This window comes from Gymnoscopelus braueri, assembly GCF_963280865.1.
Source record: "Gymnoscopelus braueri genome assembly, chromosome: 3".
Taxonomy (NCBI): Eukaryota; Metazoa; Chordata; class Actinopteri; order Myctophiformes; family Myctophidae; genus Gymnoscopelus; species Gymnoscopelus braueri.
Window position 1 is genome coordinate 12,440,809 of NC_137612.1, and position 21,607 is coordinate 12,462,415.

Here is a 21,607-nt window from a genome sequence, read left to right on the forward strand (position 1 = left end):
CTATCAGTCAGTGAGACAGGCATGTTCACCTCAATACAGTATCTATCAGTCAGTGAGATAGGGGAAAAAGAAGGGGTAGAAATTAAACTATTTACTCAGAAAGGTTTAAGCTGTACAAAGGTCAACCTGGGACAGTTCTTTGAATGTCCTGCCCTTGTGCTTACAGTATGTACAGTATGTACAGTATGTACAGTAACAGGGTTGTTATTGTGTTTGAAGTCCTCAAAATTCATGTGTATTTTAGGGCTCCCTTTTATTTTCGTTGTTGTGTAAATGTGCCCCCTTGTGGTGTGTTGAGTCTCACACCACCAACAATAGACCCCTTAACAGACGACGTCACACTGATAAGAACCAGTATGCGTGCAATGAAACCCATTCTGTCAGGTCTCGCTAGGACGCGCCTCACTAGCCAACACACAAGAGGGGGTTGGGGTGTGCTGAAACCAGCGCACCCCAAAACAACAGGTTGAGAATTGATTGCGTGAAACAATCACCTGTGCATCCAGTCTCAATGTTAGTAAACAAAGGGAGAGGTTGTGTTGTCGTCAATCTGCTGGGAGTGAGACACTTAAATATTAACCACTTTACAGCAGTGCTTCTCAAAGGTGTTCATGTCAAGGACATAATATTATTATTATTATTATTATTATCATCATTATAGGAGCTAAGGGAGCTCCAGTCCAGCATCAAGGACACATCAGTGGTGGTCCAGATGGACAACACCAGGAGCCTGAACATGGAGCAGATCGTTGCTGAGGTCAAAGCCCAGTATGAGGACATCGCCGCACGCAGCCGAGACGAGGCCGAGAACTGGTACAAGACCAAGGTAGGTGACCCTGACCCCTGACCCTAACACCCCTGACCTCTGCATCCATTGGTTCCAAGCTCTGTGTGTGTGTGTGTGTGTGTGTGTGTGTGTGTGTGTGTGTATGTGTATGTGTATGTGTATGTGTATGTGTATGTGTATGTGTGTGTGTGTGTGTGTGTGTGTGTGTGTGTGGGGGTGTGTGTGTGTGTGTGTGTGTGTGTGTGTGTGTGTGTGTGTGTGTGTGTGTGTGTGTGTGTGTGTGTGTACTGTAGTCTGAACATAATGTTTTTGTTTAATCGACTGTGTGTGTGTACGTGTGTGTGTAGTTTGACCAGATGGCGGTGCAGGCCAGTCAGTTCGGAGATGAGCTGCGCTTGGCGAAGGGAGATATTGCTGAGGTCAGCAGGCTGATCAGCCGACTGCAGAGTGAGATAGAGTCTGTCAAAGCACATGTACGTACGTATGCACCACACACACACACACACTCACTCACTCACTCACTCTCTCTCGGTCACTCAATTAGCTCCGTTCGCATTTTGTGACCCTCAACCGATATGCTGTGAGCACACAGCTGTAGATCAGCTATGTTTTTCCTTTGAAACCATTGAAAATTTGTGTAATATTTTGAACATTCTCGCCTATAATTGGAATGCCCGAGATTCAAACCCAGGCCTCACCCAGGCCTCCCTCGTGGAAAGCCAACATCTTATCCACTAGCCTAAAGGAGAATTCCCCATCAGGCGGGGGAGATATACTTAGTTGAAGTGGTCTGAAAGCTCGCAACGTGTCACAGTGAGACCTGAGCTTGTAGATCAGCTTTTTCCCCCCTATTTTTTCCTTTTTCTAAATGTGAGCCCCTTCTCCTCTAACATCCACAGCGTGGGAACCTGGAGAACCAGCTGGCTGAGTCTGAGGAGAGAGGAGAGCTGGCTGTGAAGGAGGCCAAGGCCAGAACCAGAGACCTGGATGACGCTCTGCAGAGAGCCAAGCAGGACATGGCCCGACAGCTCCGAGAGTACCAGGTAACACTTAGATACATACAGTAGATACATACAGAGTACCAGGTAACACTTAGATACATACAGTAGATACATACAGAGTACCAGGTAACACTTTAGATACATCAGACAGACAGACAGACAGACAGACAGACAGACAGTTCCAGGCATAATAAACACACAATGAATGAACTCTCTTCTTCTTCTTCTTCTTCTTCTTCATCCCCAGGACCTGATGAACGTGAAGCTGGCTCTGGACATTGAGATCGCCACCTACAGGAAGCTGCTGGAAGGAGAGGAGGACAGGTGAGAGGAGAGGAGGAGAGAGGAGGACTGGAGAGGGGGGAGGAGAGAGGGGAGGGGAGACAGGTCAGGGAGGGTATAGGAGAGGACAGGGGAGGGAGGATAGAATGAGGGAAGGAGTGGTGAGGAGATGACAGATGAGGAGGAAACATCAATGACTAGAATGTTCTCCTCAGAGCTCAGGTCTCCTCAGGGCAGGGAGCAGGTTGTTTCACAACAATCTGACGCTGCGTTGGTGATTTGAGTCATTTTGTATAAACAGGCCACTCCCACTCCTGCAAACTTTGGAAGCCAATCATAGCCAGACAGGTCCGTCTTGATCACATGACTAGAGATACTGTGTACCGATTAGTTTTGATGTTTCAGATTCAGATTAACTTTATTACTTTATACACTTAAAGATGCACTGTTTAGGTACTGTACATACTTGTGAAAAGCTCTGTATGCTCCGGCATCCAGGGAGGGGAGTGTGTGCACAGTTTCACTATGGATCAGTCACCCCATGAAGACTAGAATTCATGGACATGTTTTTGTTTTTTGTCTCATTCCTAAGACAATAATTTGATGATGACCAGCGGACCGGTAGGCAGCGGTTCCGGTAGGAAACGCAAAGGAGACTCTTTGTGTCTCCTACCGGAACCGCTGCCAGTCATCAAATTATTGTTTTAGGAATGAGACAAAAAAAAATATCCATGAATTCAAGTCTCTATGGGGTGACTAAATAATCCATAGAAAGAAAGTCATTTTGGGGGTGAACTATCCCTTTAAAGTTACAGTAACAGTTACAGTAACAACATCATCTTAATGGTTGTGTTCTTCTAGAATCGGACATGAGTCCTGCATCCAGCCAGTCAACAGCTACAGTAAGTACAGTGTCTGTTATGTTTCCTCTATTCCAGGGTCTTCAGCATGCAGGGGGTCCTCAGAGTTACTACAGGGGTGCCCGACAAATCTTTGTGTGATAGAAACTTTTTTCTTTTCTTTTTTTTTTCTTTTTTTTACATGAACCACTTGGAACCTGATAGCAGGTCAGAACTTTAAGATTGGCTTCCAAAGATCTACAAGCTCACAGTGAGCTTGTAGATCGGCTATTTACGGCAAAGACAGAGCCAGAGGTCGACAGGTTTACTAAGTACTGAGAGTTTTAAATGTCTGAAAATGCACTGAATGAAAATGTTTAACCTGCAACACAATTTTATACAATATGTAGTGGGGGTCCCTGATTCATCTCTCTCACAGCTAAGGGGTCCTTGGCCTGAAAAACGTTTAAGACTCCTGGCCTCTATTCCATTTTTATACAGTAGTACACCTTGGTGTTTTCAAACAGAACCTTAAGTATCTCCTCCTCTGTCTCCCCCTCTCTCCGTCTCTCTCTCTGTCTCTCTCTCTCTCTCTGTCTCTCTCTGTCTCTCTCTCTCTCTCTCTGTCTCTCTCTCTCTCTCTCTCTCTCTCTCTCTCCAGGTACTAAGGCCTCTAACGGTTACCATAGTAACAGCAGCTCTCCTGATCGTCGTCTGCTGATCAAGACGACGGAGACCAGAGACAACTCTAGATTCAGCTTCCACTGAGTCTGAGGACCTCCGTCACACACACGCACACACACACACTCACACCACATGCACACGCACACACACACTCACACACACACACACACACGCACTCACGCACACACGCACACATGCACACAGAGACAGACAGACATGTTTCAGGAGGTATATCAGGGTGCAGGTTTAAGTAGAATTAAACAGAGATATAAGGCAGATATAGATAATGTTCTGTATGCTATTACTCCCATTCCATTTAGTTAATGGAATAATATACTTTCTTTTTTCATAAGGGCAGGATCACAACTCGATATTATTTGATTTTGATCGTAGGTTTTTATTTTATTATATTTTTCCCATTTCCTTTAGTCATTATACCAATTCCCAATTTCCCACATTCCTGTTAGCCTACTTCATCTTGGTCTTGGAGTGTCTCCTCCGATACTAGATGATAGAGATGTGTGCCTTCCAATAGTCCAGGGACTAAACGCTAAATAGTTGTTAGAACATCGGCAAGAATGTCTGTTAACGAAGCTATACGCAGCACACTGCTTTGGAAATGCCCGGCCAAGCCAGAGGCACCGCTATGGGACTCAAACCCCTTCTTGATGTACTTCATTGAGGTAGTACAGAATAGGCTGTATTAGAACTGATCAATTGTACACCATAACTGATTGGTTTAGGATTTGAGGTTCATTGGCTGGTAGGTCGGTTGGTTGGAGCGAGATGGAGGTTGACTCTGTCTGAGTCTGGACCGTGTCCGATAAACGCTTGTTGTGTTCCTCATTCATCTTCTCCCTCTGACGAGCCTGATGGAGAGAGAGAGAGAGAGAGAGAGAGAGAGAGAGAGAGAGAGAGAGAGAGAGAGAGAGAGAGAGAGAGAGAGAGAGAGAGAGAGAGAGAGAGAGAGAGAGAGAGAGAGAGAGAGAGAGAGAGAGAGAGAGAGAGAGAGAGAGAGAGAGAAAGAATTGAAAGGAGTTCAGCATTGAAACCTCAGTTATGTTATAAGTCAATTCTTTGATCAGACTGACTTGGCCATTTATAGATATTTTTTTACGCTATCAACAGTCTAAACTCCAAACCTGTTTACGTCTCAGTAGCACAGTGACCTCCTGTATTAACCGTATATCCATAATTTGAGGCTGTGTGGGGTTTGTTTATTATGACTGAATCATCGTTGCTGTCATTCTACATTGTCACACAAAAGGTTTGCTATTTTTTATATTTGGATCCTGAAAAGTAACAGTTTTGGAGTAACACGTTTCCGCCCCAACAGCAACGACATGTAAAGATATCATACAAACAGAGCATGTCCTATTTTGGGTTCCTGAACCACACAGTTTGAGAAAAACGTTTTTATTAGACTTCATATTATTGATCATGTGATTTGACTGACATGTGGTATATCTGAAATATTATACACAATGAGATCATTCTAGGGAACTATGAGCTACATATATGCATATATAGCCTATATACACACATATATATATACATATATACATATATGTACACATCTGATTATGTATCATCTTTCTGTAGATTGTTTTGTCCAAATGCCATCCCTCATGTTACTATAGAGGTCACGACCCTGGACACATGGTCAGCTGATGGTTATAGGTCATGTTATCTTGTAGTTTAGATACTGTACTATCTTGTTAAATGTAGACACTTTGTTTTAATAAAGTTTATCATACAGTAAACTACTGCAGTGTTGTGACTCTTCCTTGTGTTGATAATACTGTGTTTAATACAGCTTATCATGAGCCTTCTTTGTGTTGTAGATCAGTGGTTCTCAAACGTTTTCCTGTCAAGGACCCCTATATTGATATGTATTTGTCTGTGGACCCCATGTGACATTCTTTTGTGCCAGGGACCCCCAAAAGAGTGTTAAAAAATCACACCCAGTGTGAAGTGGGCGGTGTGGTCACAGTGGTCATCACAGTGATGGAAGAAGTGATGGAAGAAGTGATGAAGAAACTATAACTTAAAAAAAAGTTATGGTTTCTTATATAGGCCTATGCACATGTGTCATGTTTCCCTAGCCAATCACAGTCCCTGAATAGACTGTGATTGGCCAATCACGGTGCAGGGTTAGGGGGGTACATTTGTGGCCAATCACAGTGCAGGATTTGGTGTGCAAATATCCAAACCTCAATTATAATACATCAAAATTGTTCAAAATGTTCCAATACTTTCACAATAAAAACACATATTAGTTAAATCTGCACTATGTAACTTCCTCTTCTACGAGTATTATATGTTAATACATTTTGGGGGTCCTTGACATGAAACTGTTTGAGAACCACTGTTGTAGATTTACTGTATTTATTAACGTTTATAATGAAGTGTTGGGACTTTATATGGCCACAAGATGGCGGTCTAATACTAGTTTGTTCCTGACGGAGACACAATAACACTGTTTGAATTCATTTTCACATTGAGGATTTGAGGCTGAATTCTTTGATCATTGTTGTTAACTTTTTACATTGAAGAAAAATCATATTTGTTAATTTAAAGGTAGAGTAGGCTAAGTGATATTTGTGTGGTAAAAACAAAACGTTTTTGTTAAAATGTTAAAGATCTATATTGTGATAGTAATTATTGCTATAGAGTGTATGTTCAGTAACAGTGTTAAATACATAGGAGATTTATTTTCATTTAGTTTTCTTTATTTGAAACAAATGCAGGATACGAATCCAGATTTGTTTTGGATGTCTGAATGTTATATGTAAAGTTGGCTGTTCAATAAGGACGTTTTTGTTTTAGGAAAATTCCTAAAGAAGACATGGAAGTTGCGTTGGAGAACAATGTATCTGTAACTCAAAACCTGGACTATTTAATATGTTTATGTATGTTTGTGGTGGATCTTGTACAGTGTCTTATAGCCCGTGCGGGTTGGGCATCGTGTGGTGCAGCCAGGACAGTGAGGACACTATAATAATTATCTATTACTATCTATCATATCGGAACTTCAAACAGGTTTAGGCACTTTATTCATTTACAACCCGTACATCTACATACATGTTCAAATTTCAAATATAAAGTGCTCACCCTATGGCCACGGACGTAACAAGTTGAAACGCCTGGGTTTAAGTACCCGTATCTTACGTATTGTTCAATAAAAAGCATTTGAATCCGATTAGTGGCTATTTTCTTCAAATTGTCCCATATGCTTTCAACTACACGGCCCTATTGGTTGGGAGGTGTATTGCACTCTGATACATTATATCTATGACAAAATAGCCACCAATCAGATTAAAATGCTTTTTATTGAACAACACAGAAGATACGGGTAGACCCATCCGTTTCAACGTGTAACATCCATGGCCATTAGGTCAGCACTTTATATTTGAAATGTGAACGTATGTAGATGTACGGGTTGTAAATGAAGAAAGTACCAAAACCAGGTTGAAGTTCTGCCAAGACCATAGGCCAAGACGCTTGTGACAGACGAGCGTCATCATGTGAACCATTGGCTATCATAATATAGAGCAATAGAACACTTATTTTAACAAAACAATATCACTTACCCTACCTTTAAAAGTGTGTGTGTGTGTGTGTGTGTGTGTGTGTGTGTGTGTGTGTGTGTGTGTGTGTGTGTGTGTGTGTGTGTATGTGCGTGTGTGCGCGCGCGTGCGTGTGTTCATCCATCCTTCCATTCATATCGCTGCCGTCATCAGGGCCGATGGGATCGTCTCCCCTGGGAACCAACTGGCCAATCACAGCCTGACCCCTCCCCTCCGCGGCTATGGGATCCAGAGGATCGGAAACACGAGGGGGAAGGGGAGACCGGGCCGGTTTTAGGCCCCTCCCCCTCTGTTTACTCGGGCTCCGGTTGGTCCTCCCTCAGCTCAGGCCCCTCCCCCTCTGTTTACCAGGCCTCCGATTGGTCACGGCGCGGCCGTTTTCGCGCCACCCCGCTGCATTGTGGGGGGAAGCCTGGCGGAAGTGGACTCGGAGAGTCAGGGGGAAGTTTGACTGTTTGTTTCTCTCACACGGTGTTTGTTTTTATACTTTATTAGTTTCACACGGAACTCTATTTCTCTTTTATTTGATCATCTTTATCCTTTAATATTCGGAGGAGAGGATGGGAGGAGACTCAGACTCCTCTGACTGTGACTCAGGGAGCAGCAGGATGGAGGACGGCTCTGTGAGGAGGAGTCTGGAGGCTCTGTGTCAGGAGCTCAACATGGATGAGGAGACCTCTGGGGAGGCCCTGGAGATCTTCACCAGGATGTGGAACACCTACACTCTGGAGGTAAGAGCTTATTATGGGGAGGCCATGGGGCTGTTGTTTACCTAGGACACACACACCCTGGAGGTAAAGGGTTAAAGTTAAAGTTAGCAGACCTACTAGACTCTGGAACCAGTCAGCCTTGGATCAAAGACTTAAAGGGGAAATCCACCCATTTTCAATATTTAACTATGTCATTAATATAGCATAAAGGAGTTGTGTGGAAATAAGAAAAAATTAAAAAAAAAATTAACATTGCAAAAAAATGTAACATTGCAAAAAAATTAACATTGCAAATTACACCATGATGAGTCATCACAGTGTAATTTGCAATGTTAATTTTTTTGCAATGTTACATTTTTTTGCAATGTTAATTTTTTTTTTTTTTTTTTCTTATTTCCACACAACTCCTTTATGCTATATTAATGACATAGTTAAATATTGAAAATGGGTGGATTTCCCCTTTAAGAACATTAAAGATGTATTTGATCAAGAGTCTCACTTTAGCTTTAAGTCTGACTCGATAAGATAAGGTCTATGATAGTCTTGATCTAGCCTTAGATCAAGACTATCGTATTTCATCGAGTCTGACTTTTACGTTTGTATTTACGGGAGTCTTGGCTCCAGTGTCCACCCCCCCCCCCAGTTTGTCTTGTAATGTCACCAGTAAAGCCCGTATTTCTCCAAACATGTACAAATACTAAATGTAAGGTGCTTACCCGCTTGCCTCTAATGTTAACTAGGTGTCCGGCGTGTTAGTGTAACGTATTAGTCCATATGTTTCAATAAAGAAGTGTTTTAATCCCGTCTGTGGCCGAACGCCATTTTTTTCCCCTCGTTTACTTCCTGTTTACATTGAGTGTAATTCCGGCTTTCACCAGATGCGCCCCGTTACTACCATAGATCTATGGTTACTACCGCCCATTGGGAACTTCAGACAGAATCGGCCACTGACGGGATTAAAACACTTCTTTATTGAAACATATGGACTAATAATACATTACACAAACACACCGGAAACCTAGTTAACATTTAGGGCAAGCGGGTAAACACCTTATATTTACGGTAGTCTTGATCTAAGACTAAGTCAAGACCATCATAGTGTATTTTTTATCTTACTATTGCTTTAAGTCAGACTCTATAAGATACATCTGTGATAGTCTTGATCCAAGGCTCTACTGTAAGTCACTGCTTCTCGAACGTGTTCATGTCAAGGACCCCCAAATTCACACACGTTAGCCCGTGGTGGACTAGACTGGTAAACCCTCCCTCCGGAAATCTAATTTCCATTTGTGGAAATGAGATTTCCGGAGGGAGGGTTTACCAGTCTAGTGGTGGACCCCCCACTTGAAAAGATATGCCAGGGACCCCCTTAAGAGAAGATGTTTTATGGCCATAGCAGTGATTCTCAACCATTTTAATTTCAAGGACCCCTCCCCCCGTTTGAAATGATGTTTGTTTATCTCTGGGGGACCCCCCCCCAATCTACACTGCAGTATCATCAGTGTTAATTTAACTCAGAGTTACAGACCTGTAAGGGTCCATTTGGTTCCATGTGTACACTCTCAGAGTTACAGACCTGTAAGGGTCCATTTGGTTCCATGTGTACACTCTCAGAGTCACAGACACCTTCACTATATTCATTTAGTTAAAGTCATGGTAATGGTGTTGAGGTATTTTTACTTTACTGGAGTATTTCCAATTTTCTGTACTTTTACTTCTACTCCACTACATCTCAGAGGCAAATATTGTACCTTTACTCCACTACAATTATTTGAAAACTTTAGTTACTAGTTACTTTGTAGGTATAAATGATCAAATTATAAAACATACATTAACCACTTTAGCCCTATTTTATACATAGGCTATTTGAAAATAGACGATCTACAAGCTCACAACGCGTGCATCGCGACACGTTGTGAGCTTGTAGATCTGCTATTTTCAAATATTTTAGTACTTTTACTTTTGGTACATTTTGATGCCAATACTTCTGTACTTTTACTCAAGTACATTTTTAATTCTGGACTCTTACTTGTAACAGAGTATTTTTATATTGCAGTATTGGTACTTTTACTTAAGTAAAGAATTTGAGTACTTTTTCCACCACTGACTGTAAATAGGATATTGTGAGCTTGTAGATCGCCTGTTTTCTATTATTAGTTATTTTTAAAAGATTAAAGAGTATTTGAACTAAGTGGTCAAACTAGCAACAGAACAGAATACATGTTCCACACATGCACACACTCTTGACCCTCTGAGGTCATTGAGTTGATGGGATCAAGGTGAAATAAACCTTTATCCATACACAGTCCTGTCATTTGTAGAAGTGTTGCATCTTCATTGTTTGTCCTTATGTCTTATTTACTGCTGACGGTGTCGTGTTCTGTTTGTTTATAATCACCATACTGTATGTCATGTTTATGATAAAGTCATGATGACTAGATTCTCTACATCCATATGAAAGAGCAAAGGACTGCAAAGCTACACAATAACATTCTCATTGTTAATTTGAACTCTTTTTTTAATGTTGTGTTCTGTCCACCCAGAGAGGCTTGTGTTTGTTTCTATCAATGACACGTGTAAATATTATACTCGTGATGAATGTCATAACATTGTTGTACTGGATAAATAAGCCAGTATGCATTATTAATACATTTTCGTGAAAACATTTCAACTGTAATAGAAATCTGTATGCTAACTGCACTAAGACCAATGAATATACATTTAAAGGTGAAAAGTAAAAAAAAATACATTAAGGCTGCACTAGTAACACGTTCCTCGCAGCGTGAGGCGTGGTGAGCTTGTAGATCTGCTATTTTTGGCCAATGTTCCACTCAGAATAGGGATGCTGGGGTTCAAGTGGTTCATGTAAAAAACATGATCCTATCACACAAAGATTTGGCGGCCCCCCTGTAGTAACTCTTGAGGACCCCCTGTTGAAGACCCCTGGGTTAGGATTTAGAAGGCGTTTTTAAAACGGGACCCAGGTTTAAATGAGTTAAGCTGACATGATGGGACAGTTGAAGAATAGGTGACACAAGGATCAGCTGTTTTACTGACTCAGCAGGGGGTTTGTGACAGTACTGTAAAACCATGCTAATGGTAATGAGTGGTATCTTCTAGCCAGTATCTGCTGACCCCCTACTGCTGTCTGCCTGGGACCACACCCGCCTTAGAACTCAGCTTCCATTGTGATCTCCACTACACATCTGTAGAGAGTGTTCTACTCTTATTCTCATTGTGTTATGGTGTGTTGTTCTTCCTCCTTTCTTATACAGGTAGATGCACCCCCTCACATGCCTTTTCGTCTCTGTCGGGTGGAAACCTCATGTTCCAGAACTGTTGCTTTTCACGATTCAAAAACAGCAAAACTAGCAGATCTACAAGCTTCGCGCAGCGTTTTGAGCTTGTAGATCTGCTAGTTTTGATGCTTTTGTGTGACTGTACTGTAGTATGACCAAGTATAGGGCATTAATTTACAGAAAAACATGGTACAGCTGACAAGGAACTTTTTGTTTCTTCTTAAATTTAGCGTAGCTAATTATGTTTTTACCCCCTCTTTTCTCCCCAATTTAGTCGGTATGCCAATTAATTCCTCCCCACACTTATTTCTGTGTTGTCACTGCTGTCGTATCCTACTGACTCACCAGTGAGGAGTCCCCACTGGGAGGACGTAGAGCCTTCGTCCTACTCCTCCCGCCCAACACTCCCTGCTGACAGATGCCGCCCCAGCCCGAAGGAGTACGTGCAATGACCGATATCACCCTCCCCGCCCGGCTTCCCTCCCCTGAACACGAGCCAATTGTGTTCGTGTAGACGCTCGACAAAGCCGGATGCACCACGTGGTGGTGGGCAGGGACTTAACCACTGCGCCACCCGAGCGCCGGACAAGGAACTTGAACCTTGAGGCTTAATTCTGTTCTCATTGTGATGTGTTCTCCATCAGGGAGAGATAGTCCACTGGCCTGTGTTCTACTGGCCTGTGTTCTACTGTTATTCTCATTGTGTTATGATGTGTTGTTCTCCATCAGGGAGAGATGGTCCACTGGCCTGTGTTCTACTGTTATTCTCATGGTGTTATGATGTTTTGTTCTTCATCCAGGGAGAGGTGGTCCACTGGCCTGTGTTCTACTGTTATTCTCATGGTGTTATGATGTGTTGTTCTTCATCCAGGGAGAGGTGGTCCACTGGCTGGCCTGTGCTCTGTACTCGGCCTGTAGGAAGGGTTCGATCCCCACCGTGGGTAAAGGACTGATGGAGGGAAACTGTGTTTCTCTGACCAGGATCCTTCGCACCGCCAAACTCAGGTCTGTACCTTTAACACCTTAAGACCTGAGGCAGATTCTACAAATGCTTTCTAAATCTGTAGTTCTCACACCTTTTCATGCCAAGGAGCCCTAAATTCATATATACAAGTATAAAATAGATGTGAGTGGTTTATCAAATTAATCGATTTAATAAATTATAAAACATTTATTAGAATTGTTTCGTGTCGATTCGACTCGCTTCTCGATTATTTGATTAATACAAAAAAATATAATCGCTAAGAAGATAATCCTTTTAACTATAATTTTCCTCCCCTGTGTGCGTGTGCAGTCTGATCCAGTTCTTCAGTAAGATGAGGAAGTGGGCCGACATGTCCAACCTGTCCCAGGACTTCAGGCAGCGCATGGAGAGCCTGGAGAGGAACTTTGAGGTCTCCACCGTCATATTCCGCAAGTTCGAGCCCATCTTCATGGACATGTTCCAGAACCCCCAGGGCAGCGAGCCGCCGCGACAGCCACGCAGCAGGAAACACAGGTGACCATGTGATGTTGATGCCTCTCAGCCTCGGTGAACAGATGGCTGGATGAGGGACAGACAGCCATGACTAGGGTTGGGTACCGAAATTCGGTTCCAAGTAGGAATCAAATAAGAAATGGCGGGTACCGGGTACCCATACAAATAATGTAATTTTGGTTCTGCATATCGGTTCCTAGACGCGCTAAAAGCCGTTCAAACAAAGGGCATTTAGAAGTCATACACAAACGGCACAATCCGGTCGGTAAAACACCGTTGTAGGGAGAAGTATACATCAGCTGCGTCTCGGTAACACACTCGTATGGAGGAGTACACACTGCTTCTCTCCGAGCCCAGCCGCATTCCTCCCCCCCCTCCCCCCCCTCACACACATCACCGTCTCAACTGAAGTAGTAAGGAAGGAATAGCCTACTAACCAAAATATTTTTATATATATATTTTTTTTAAATAAAAATGTTTGGCCATTCGGTTTTCAGCCAAGTGTTTACTATATTCCGTATTCGTTTCGGCCAAGAATTTTCCATTCAGTGCATCCCTATTAAATAAACATTTGACCTCTTATTTTTTTTACCATTTTGGAACCAAAATAGGGAACCGTTAGGAACCGGAACCGATAAGCAGAACCGCAACCAGACTCATGAAAATCCTAACGATACCCATCCCTAGCCATGACACTACATTTTAAACTTGTTGTTTTTATCCATTTAAAAAAATCTATGACATATTGGTGCTCCTTATGTTTTGGTTGGTGCTTCAAACAAATTCTGGTGCTCCTACATTTGTGCTACCATTGAAGTTCAAAAGTTAATTTCATACCTGCGTTCGCACACCAACTCAACCACATTTTCCTCTGTATTCTCTTCTGCACTCATCCTTTCTTTCTTGATGTCTTCCCTTCCTCAGTGTCTCTGTCTTCTCTACTTCTCTATTTCTCTCTGTCTCTTCTCTCTGTCTCTCTATCTCTATCTGTCTCTCTATATCTGTCTGTCTCTCTCTATATGTCTATCTATCTCTCTCTATGTCTGTCTCTTTATCTGTCTGTCTGTCTCTCTCTATCGGTCTCTCTCTAGTCTATCTGTCTCTCTCTATCTATCTGTCTCTCTCTCTCTCTCGTACACACCTGCTCTAACTCAAAGTGTTTTCTCTTCCAGACGTCTGCCCTGCCATATCAGTGACGTCTTTAAGTTCTGTTGGACTTTGTTTGTCTACACCAAAGGTAAACAAGCAGCCAGTTTGTATGTTTGTGGTCTGTGTGTCTGTCACTTTGTTGAATGCGTGTGCGCTCTATTTACATGTCTTTGAGTGGACGTTATAATCTTGATTTACAGAAGCCTCTCTACTGAAGTGATCGTCTCTGTTCAGAGATGTCTGCCTACTAGTGATGTGTCGTTCATGATCGATTCATTCAAAACAACTAGTTCATTTGCTGTGAATGTAGCCTCGATCTCCAGGCTTTTATTGTTTAGTTTAGCTAAAAAATAAAAGCCTGGCCCAGCGCGTCGGTGTACTCGGTATGAGGAAGTGTTTCATTTCCCAACCAACCAGAGTGCAGTGGGCGTCGCTCGTAATGTTGTGTTAACGGGGCGGGGGTTGACGGACAGATCGGTGAACCAATGGGATCAGCCGCAATCTCTCGCCGGCTCTATACACCCGCCCCTCTATACACGAAATCAGGAGCGTTGGGGCAGACTACTGTGAATGTGAACGAGCTCGTTCACTTTCTGAAGCTGTTACGTTCACGCGCGACGTAAAAAAAAAACGCTCCCGCGATGGTGTTTTACACACATTATAAAACATACATTTTAACCACTTTAGCCCTATTTTATACCTAGGAGACCTCACAACGCGTTGCATGAGCTTGTAGATCGGCTATTTTCAAATATGTTAGAACTTTTACCGTTGGTACTTTAAGTATATTTTGATGCCAATACTTTTGTACTTTTACTCGAGTAAATTTTGAACGCTAGAAAATGGCGCTGCTGAACGAGAACGTGAACGAATCATTTGAACAAATCATTGCCGTGAACGTGAACGAAATCGTTCGTTCACTGAAATGAACCTTTTTTCCCACCACGACTGCCTACTGATAACATCTGGTGACATTTAGAAGTCACCAGATGATCGATAGGCAGAGATCTGTGATCGTCTGGCTAGTGGCTCAGACTACTAAAAGGGTGGCATTGTAGTTTTGTGGTTGTTGCACCCATATACACCTGATAGATACTCAAACCAAAAATCTACAAACGGATCTACAAGCTCACAACACGTCTCACTGCAAGCTTGTAGATAGGCTTTCGGTGGGAGACTGTCACACTACAGCAGGGGTGATGCAACTTTGATGATGGAGAGGGCCACTATGTTTCCACACTCACTCCAGAGGGACACTATGTTTCCACACTCACTCCAGAGGGACACTATGTTTCCACACTCACTCCAGAGGGACACTATGTTTCCACACTCACTCCAGAGAGACACTATGTTTCCACACTCACTCCAGGAAGGACACTATGGGCCCTATTCTGTGGCAGTTTTCCCAGCCTAAACGCTACCCTAAACCTGTTAAATACTGATAATGGAGCTGCCCTGCCCCAATATGTTATTCTAGCACCTGCTCTACCCGTCACCCATTATGCCGACACCGTTATTTGCGTGTGGAGGCGTGCCCGTGGGCGTGTTGTTGCTCTCAACCCACACATGGGTACGGCTTGGGGAGGGGGGATAGTGGTTTCTAAAACCACCCGCCAAGTGCACACAGACACTGCAATGGCTTTGTGTGTTGGACCATGAGCCGTGTTGCCAGCCTTGGCGAGAAATAAGCAACCGCAGGTCTATGAAAACAAAAAGAAGCAGCTATAAGGCCACATGAGCACTTCAAACTACTAACTAGAGCTTTCATATCCCCTAAATATTTCAGCCCGGCTCGACTAATAATTGACAAATTAGGCCCAGCCCATTCCGTCAGTCATTTTTCTAAAGAAGCTTAATTGCGGCATGCAGCCTTTTTTCTCATTAAATCTTGGTAATTCGTTAAGAACAGGAGTCATTCCACCCTATTCCAACAGTCTATATTTTATTTAAAAAACAGCTTGGAGCAAATAGGGCTATATAAATATATACACTGCCCCATAACCATTTTAAGAATGATATTCGGTTATTATATGAAATATATTTTTAATTGAGATATTTTCGTTTTTTCCATATTGCTGTCATGTCTTAATAAAATCATGCTTTTAACAAGCAAAATAAGCAGTACAAAACAGTTTGAATTACTTTGTTTGATGGGAAAGAGTTGCGATGGAGAAATCACATCCAATGTTACCTTGTAGGCTACTGCCCGCTGCCTGTGCTCTCATTTGAAGAAATAATCCAACATTTACTTTGAGGCGAGGAAGACATGAATAAAGCTTTTCAATCAATAGTTTGTCTGAAGATCCATTCTATATGTCATGTTATGGTTTAAACTTTAAAGGGGGCTCTGCCGTCGTGACAACTGACAGTCAAGACAGCTGATTGATTTGACCTACTTTTGCGCTGCGCTGGTTATTAATTAATTGCCAGCAGCTGTGTAAGATTAGTATAACTATTTTAAATGGCTTTCATATACTCTTGGGGATCTGACTAATATGACAAGTTGCTTATTGTGAACACAATACGCTACAAATTAATTAATATATGAATTTATTTGGATAAAAAAAAAACGTCGACCCGGCCCAGCCGGTGCCGACGGGCCGGGTCGGGTCCCGTTGGGTTTGGGGTAAAATCTTAAGCACTTACATTTTTTATAAGATGATCGGATCATCTGTGATTTTCATTTTGGCTGCTGTCTCGTTAAGCCCAGCTGCGGGTGAATATTATATTATATTATATATTATATATATTATATTATTATTATATTCCCTGCGTAAACGCTACGTTCATGTTTACTGCATTAGAGCAGGAGTTCTCAATCTTTTCAGGCCATCAACCCCCCAAAATAACCATATTTGAACTGGGGACCCCCCCATTTTGTTTGACTCGGTTCCACAGATAAATATTGTGAAAATAGCAGATCTACAAGCTCGCCAGGCGTTGGGAGCTCCATTGTGGTCTCGACCCACAGGTTGAGAACCACTGCATTAAAAGCTCCAAGCAAGTTACATGTCTAGTATGTTGTTGACCACGTAATGTAATGTTTTTGGTTTAGTGCGCGCACGCCTCATGCGCCGCTCAATCGCGCCTCATTGCATGGTGCCCAAAATAACAGATCTGTAAGCTGTCGACACGACATGACGCAGCGCGTTGATAGCTTGTATGTCTGTTATTTTGGGTAGGTAGGCGACGCACATACGCATCGCAGCAATGTATCTGGGTTTGAGAGGCTATGATTGATGTAAACTTAAAGTGTAGCTCTGTTCGGGATTATTGAACAAAGGTGGATGATGAAAGATAACGGGGACAATATGGATGTAACTTAACTGCGTCACTTCAGAGGAAACCATGGAGCTACTTCAGAGATGTTTACACACCCCTGGAATCCATTAGAATGGTGGAAATAGAACAATAACAGCCAACGTGAGTAGGCTACATATAGACCTTTCCTAAAACTGTCCAATTTATTATACCCATGTGCTACTGTATGTCTGTGTACCACCGCCCAGCCCTGTGGTCCATGGCTGCCTGTAGGAGCGTTGTCGCAACATGATGTAATTAATTATTTGGGAGCAGCCGGTATGTACCAATAGTATAAATATTTTAAATGGCTTTCATATACTATTCCGGATCTGACTAATATGACAAGTTGCTTATTGTGAACACAATAGGCTACAAATTAATATAAAAATGTATTTGGATAAAAAAAGAAGAAGGAAAACGAGCCCAATGTGGCTTATAATAATCAGACCAGGCAACAGTGCAGACAGGGAGATAGGCTAGAGCATATATTGGATCGGGGATGACGGCTAGCGCAGTCTTCTCTTAAAGGCAATGGCTTCTGGCACGGTGATTGGTTTTATCATTGTAACGCCCAAACCACACCTATGCATAATGTAAGGGGTAGCTCAGGTGTTTGGCGGGTGAGGGGGGTGCCACAGAATAACCCAAGTTTGCTGGGAAACGCCTCTTGCCTAGTCCTAAATCAGTAATTAGTGGCTTGTTCAAATTGAACCTGGAATAGCACCCCACGTTTCCACACTCACTCCAGAGGGACACTATGTTTTTGTGAGGGTATTAACTACCCTGAGAGACACAGGGAGAACATGCAAACTCCACACAGAGTAGGCCCTTTCGCCAACCCCACCTAGGGTATGGGCGCTGGTGACACGGAGGAGAAGACACACCCCCAGCGCCCACAGCGTCCCCGGTGGGAATCGAACCCAGGACCTTCTAGCTGTGAGGCGACAGCGCTACCGACTGCGGCACCATGCCCCCCTTCGAGCTAATTTGACACTGTGTTATTTTAGGCCTGGGATTCTTAAATCCTGTGTTGAGGGTTACACAAGGAAAAAAATGCACTCTGGAAACAAAATAAGTCTGCTTGAAAAGTAATTAACAGATTAACAGCAGCCAGTTGTACATACTGAAAATCAAAATAAGTCCAGAATCAACAATTTACTTACAGATGTGTTTGTTAGTCTGCTTGAACAATAATACAGATATTATTCTTTTTAAAAAAAAGATATATATTGACAGGAGTCGTCGCGGCCTGGACAGTTGCCTCTCGCGGGCCGAAAATGGCCCGCGGGCCGCCTATTGGGGAACCCTGCTTTAGAGAAACCTCTCTTTTTCCGTAAATTAATGCTGTACTTCGCCATTCTATGTCGGACAAAAGTAGCAAGTGCGACGCGTTTTGAGCTTGTAGATCTGCTATTTTTGAATTGGAATCCTGAAAAGCAACATTTTTATTTAATTTCAAGTGCATTTAGTTATACTTATGTTAACTTTATGAACTTAAATACAAATACATTGGACATAAAAAAGACAATAGAATGTTAATACTAGTCATTAAGCTACTATTATAGACTGAAGTAATTAAGTAATTAAGTGAAGGTGGGGCCGCATGTGGCCCCCGGCCCGCCAGTTGCCCATGTATGCACTGACTACAGAGTAGAAATTAATCTATACTGTGTGTTTGTGTGTGTGTGTGTGTGTGTGTGTGTGTGTGTGTGTGTAGGTAACTTCCGTATGATAGGTGATGATCTGGTGAACTCCTACCACCTGTTACTGTGTTGTCTGGACCTGGTGTTTGGCAACGCTCTGCTCTGTGCCAACAGGAAGGAGCTCATCAACCCCACCTTTAAAGGTGAGTGTGTGTCTGTGTTTGTATTACTATAGAGTACAGAAGTCCTGACGTCACTCGTTCATCCCCTGGGTCAGAAGTAATTTCTCTATGGAGAATAACGTTGGGTCATCTTAGAATCGTCTCATATAAGAATTGTGGTCCAAAAATAAACAAACTGTCTCTGCGATATTGTCAGGGAGGCTCTGTATCGTTTATAAAGAAAAGCATCCCATGGATGCAACTGGGACGTATCATCAGTGTTGTAGCCTGGGGTCATCGGGTGTTTCGGGTCTCGCAACAACATACACCCTCGCCCAGGTGACCCAGCCAGGGTTGATCAAGCCCCGACTTACGTCCCAGTAGCTACCCACGGTCAGTCCTATAGGGAAAGACAGGGCCACTCAGTCCGCTTCTCCGGAAGTACTCTGCCGGGACTCGGGGAGGCTCTGGCGCGTGGAGGGACTAGGCTCTGTGGGTTGTCTCCTGGCCGGGCTCCTCCTTCGTCTCACCAGGTCCAGGACCTGAGCGCTGCGCCAGATCCGGTGCACCGCCCCGATCCAAACATTTCCTTCTGGCGTGATGGTTCCTTGGGCCGTGGTGGTTGCTTGCTTGAATGACCCTCCTAAAGGCCTCACCGTGGGTTTGTTGGGCTTCTTCCTCACGGAAGACACAGGCTGGGGCGCTAACCCATACTGCTCTCGGGATGCCGTCTACATTCCGGCTGTCAACAGTCTCTCCTGTGGTCACCAAACTATTCCTGGTTGTCACATAGTCTATTCCTATGAGCCACTACATATTTATATATTTATATTATATATATTTACAGATACTGTCAGGGAGGAGGTTCTGTATCGTTTATGATAGTCAGTCACTCATATTTGATAAAGTCTGTTTCTGGCAAAAATGTAACTAATTCGGCGGAAGTAACATTAGCGTTTTCTCACCGTCAGTTGATGCTTCATATCCATAAGAGTCAAACCGCCGGGATCATTTGTTTATTTTTGGAACACAGTTCTTATTTGATGCGATATTAAACACGTCTATGGGAATTCAGAGCGGGGGGATAAAAACGCGACCCAGGTAGGATGTGTAAATTACGTCAGACTTCGGTGCTCTAAACCTGTGAGGACCAAATGTCGTCACAAGTATAGTAGAATATGAGAAATAGTCGTTCTGAGGAACCGTTTTCCTCACAAGAGAAATTGTTGTTTTATGGTTAAAAAATACTATTTTTGAGATGTTTACAATTAGAAAAAATCAGATTAGACATTTAGAGGTTAGGTTTAGGGGTTGGAATTAGAGTAAAACATTATTTATACATAGTTGCGTGCAAGTATCATGCACCGACAAATAGCCGATATACAAGTTCACAAGGCGTTGAGCTTGTAGATCGGCTGTTTTTTCGGCGGCTGTTCACATATTCTTTAGCTATTCTTTGGCTGCTTTCAGCATTTTTCTGTCATCCTAAAATGTGTCTGTGTGTGTGTGTGCGCGCAGGTCTACCCGCCACATACTGTGCAGAGACCGCAGACAGACACGCCCCCTCTCCAGACGAGGCTCCGCCCTGTGTTCTGGACAGACTGTGTGAACTCCATGACGGCCTGGTGGTCGACGCCAAGGGCATCAAACAGCATTACTTTAGACCTTATATACACAAGCTGTATGACAGACAGGTACTACACACACACACACACACACACACACACACACACACACACACACTACTTTAGACCCTACATACACAAACTGTATGACAGACAGGTACTATACACACACACACACACACACACACACACACACACACACACACACACACACACACACACACACACACACACACACACACACACACACACACACACACACACACACACACACACACACACTGATTGTGTTGTTAATGTGATGTTTTCATTGTAGATCCTGAAGGGTAATGAGGATCTATTAACAGGACTGTTGGATCCACAGAACTTCATTGATAACAAGTACGTCTGTCTGTCTGTCTGTCTGTCTGTCTGTCTGTCTGTCTGTCTGTCTGTCTGTCTGTCTGTCTGCTATTTAAGTCATATATGGTGTTGTTGTTCTACTGGATAGAAGTGTTAGTATGGCTGTTATTTAACAGAAGATAATGAACAGCCACATTGATATAAAATACAACACCTTATACAACAGCTCTACTGTACTCTATTTGTTTAAGTAACAGGACAACCTTTTAATGACTTTTAACAATGAAGCATCAAAAGTTTTGACGTTTTATTCGGCTCCATCAACAAATATAGGTCCTAAGGGGTGTAAATATGATTCGGTACGAATCTTAAACTAGTTTTATCATTAATAATGCTGTAATTCTGCAATGTTTGCCGAATGTTTGCCCCCAGAATAGAATGCGACCTTAAAAACTAGGTCAGCCTTATTATTTTTGCATAATGCATAGTTGAGAATTAACTACTTTGCTCCAGATTTTGTCTTAGGGGTGTATGTGTGTGTGTGTGTGTTCCTTTGAACTCTTGTCTATGACTGTCTACCACCAACTGCTTTCTGTAATTTTATGTTCATAGTTATTTTCAAATGCTTGAATATAATATTCAAATAACAGAATTTTTACTTATTTTAATGTGTGTGTGTGTGTGTGTGTGTGTGTGTGTGTGTGTGTGTGTGTCC

General features: G+C 42.8%; 2 protein-coding genes across 3 annotated transcripts in view; both read left to right on the plus strand.

Annotated features, from left to right (window-relative positions):
- Window positions 1-3,700, plus strand: part of LOC308082094 (intermediate filament protein ON3) — a 15,652-nt gene extending 11,952 nt beyond the window's left edge. Inside the window, exons 5-10 of the mRNA XM_080423709.1 lie at window positions 662-826; window positions 1,135-1,260; window positions 1,687-1,830; window positions 2,036-2,112; window positions 2,932-2,972; window positions 3,571-3,700. Coding sequence (XP_080279835.1) covers window positions 662-826; window positions 1,135-1,260; window positions 1,687-1,830; window positions 2,036-2,112; window positions 2,932-2,972; window positions 3,571-3,677 — 660 coding nt within the window. The 3' untranslated portion in view covers window positions 3,678-3,700. The remainder of the gene's footprint in view (window positions 1-661; window positions 827-1,134; window positions 1,261-1,686; window positions 1,831-2,035; window positions 2,113-2,931; window positions 2,973-3,570) is intronic.
- Window positions 3,701-7,598: 3,898 nt separating this feature from the next.
- Window positions 7,599-21,607, plus strand: part of rbl1 (retinoblastoma-like 1 (p107)) — a 34,275-nt gene continuing 20,266 nt past the window's right edge. For both annotated transcript variants that reach the window (XM_080423693.1, XM_080423694.1), the window contains exons 1-7: window positions 7,599-7,914; window positions 12,064-12,197; window positions 12,487-12,690; window positions 13,842-13,906; window positions 18,839-18,967; window positions 20,444-20,619; window positions 20,867-20,931. In XM_080423693.1, coding sequence (XP_080279819.1) covers window positions 7,744-7,914; window positions 12,064-12,197; window positions 12,487-12,690; window positions 13,842-13,906; window positions 18,839-18,967; window positions 20,444-20,619; window positions 20,867-20,931 — 944 coding nt within the window. In that variant the 5' untranslated portion in view covers window positions 7,599-7,743. The remainder of the gene's footprint in view (window positions 7,915-12,063; window positions 12,198-12,486; window positions 12,691-13,841; window positions 13,907-18,838; window positions 18,968-20,443; window positions 20,620-20,866; window positions 20,932-21,607) is intronic.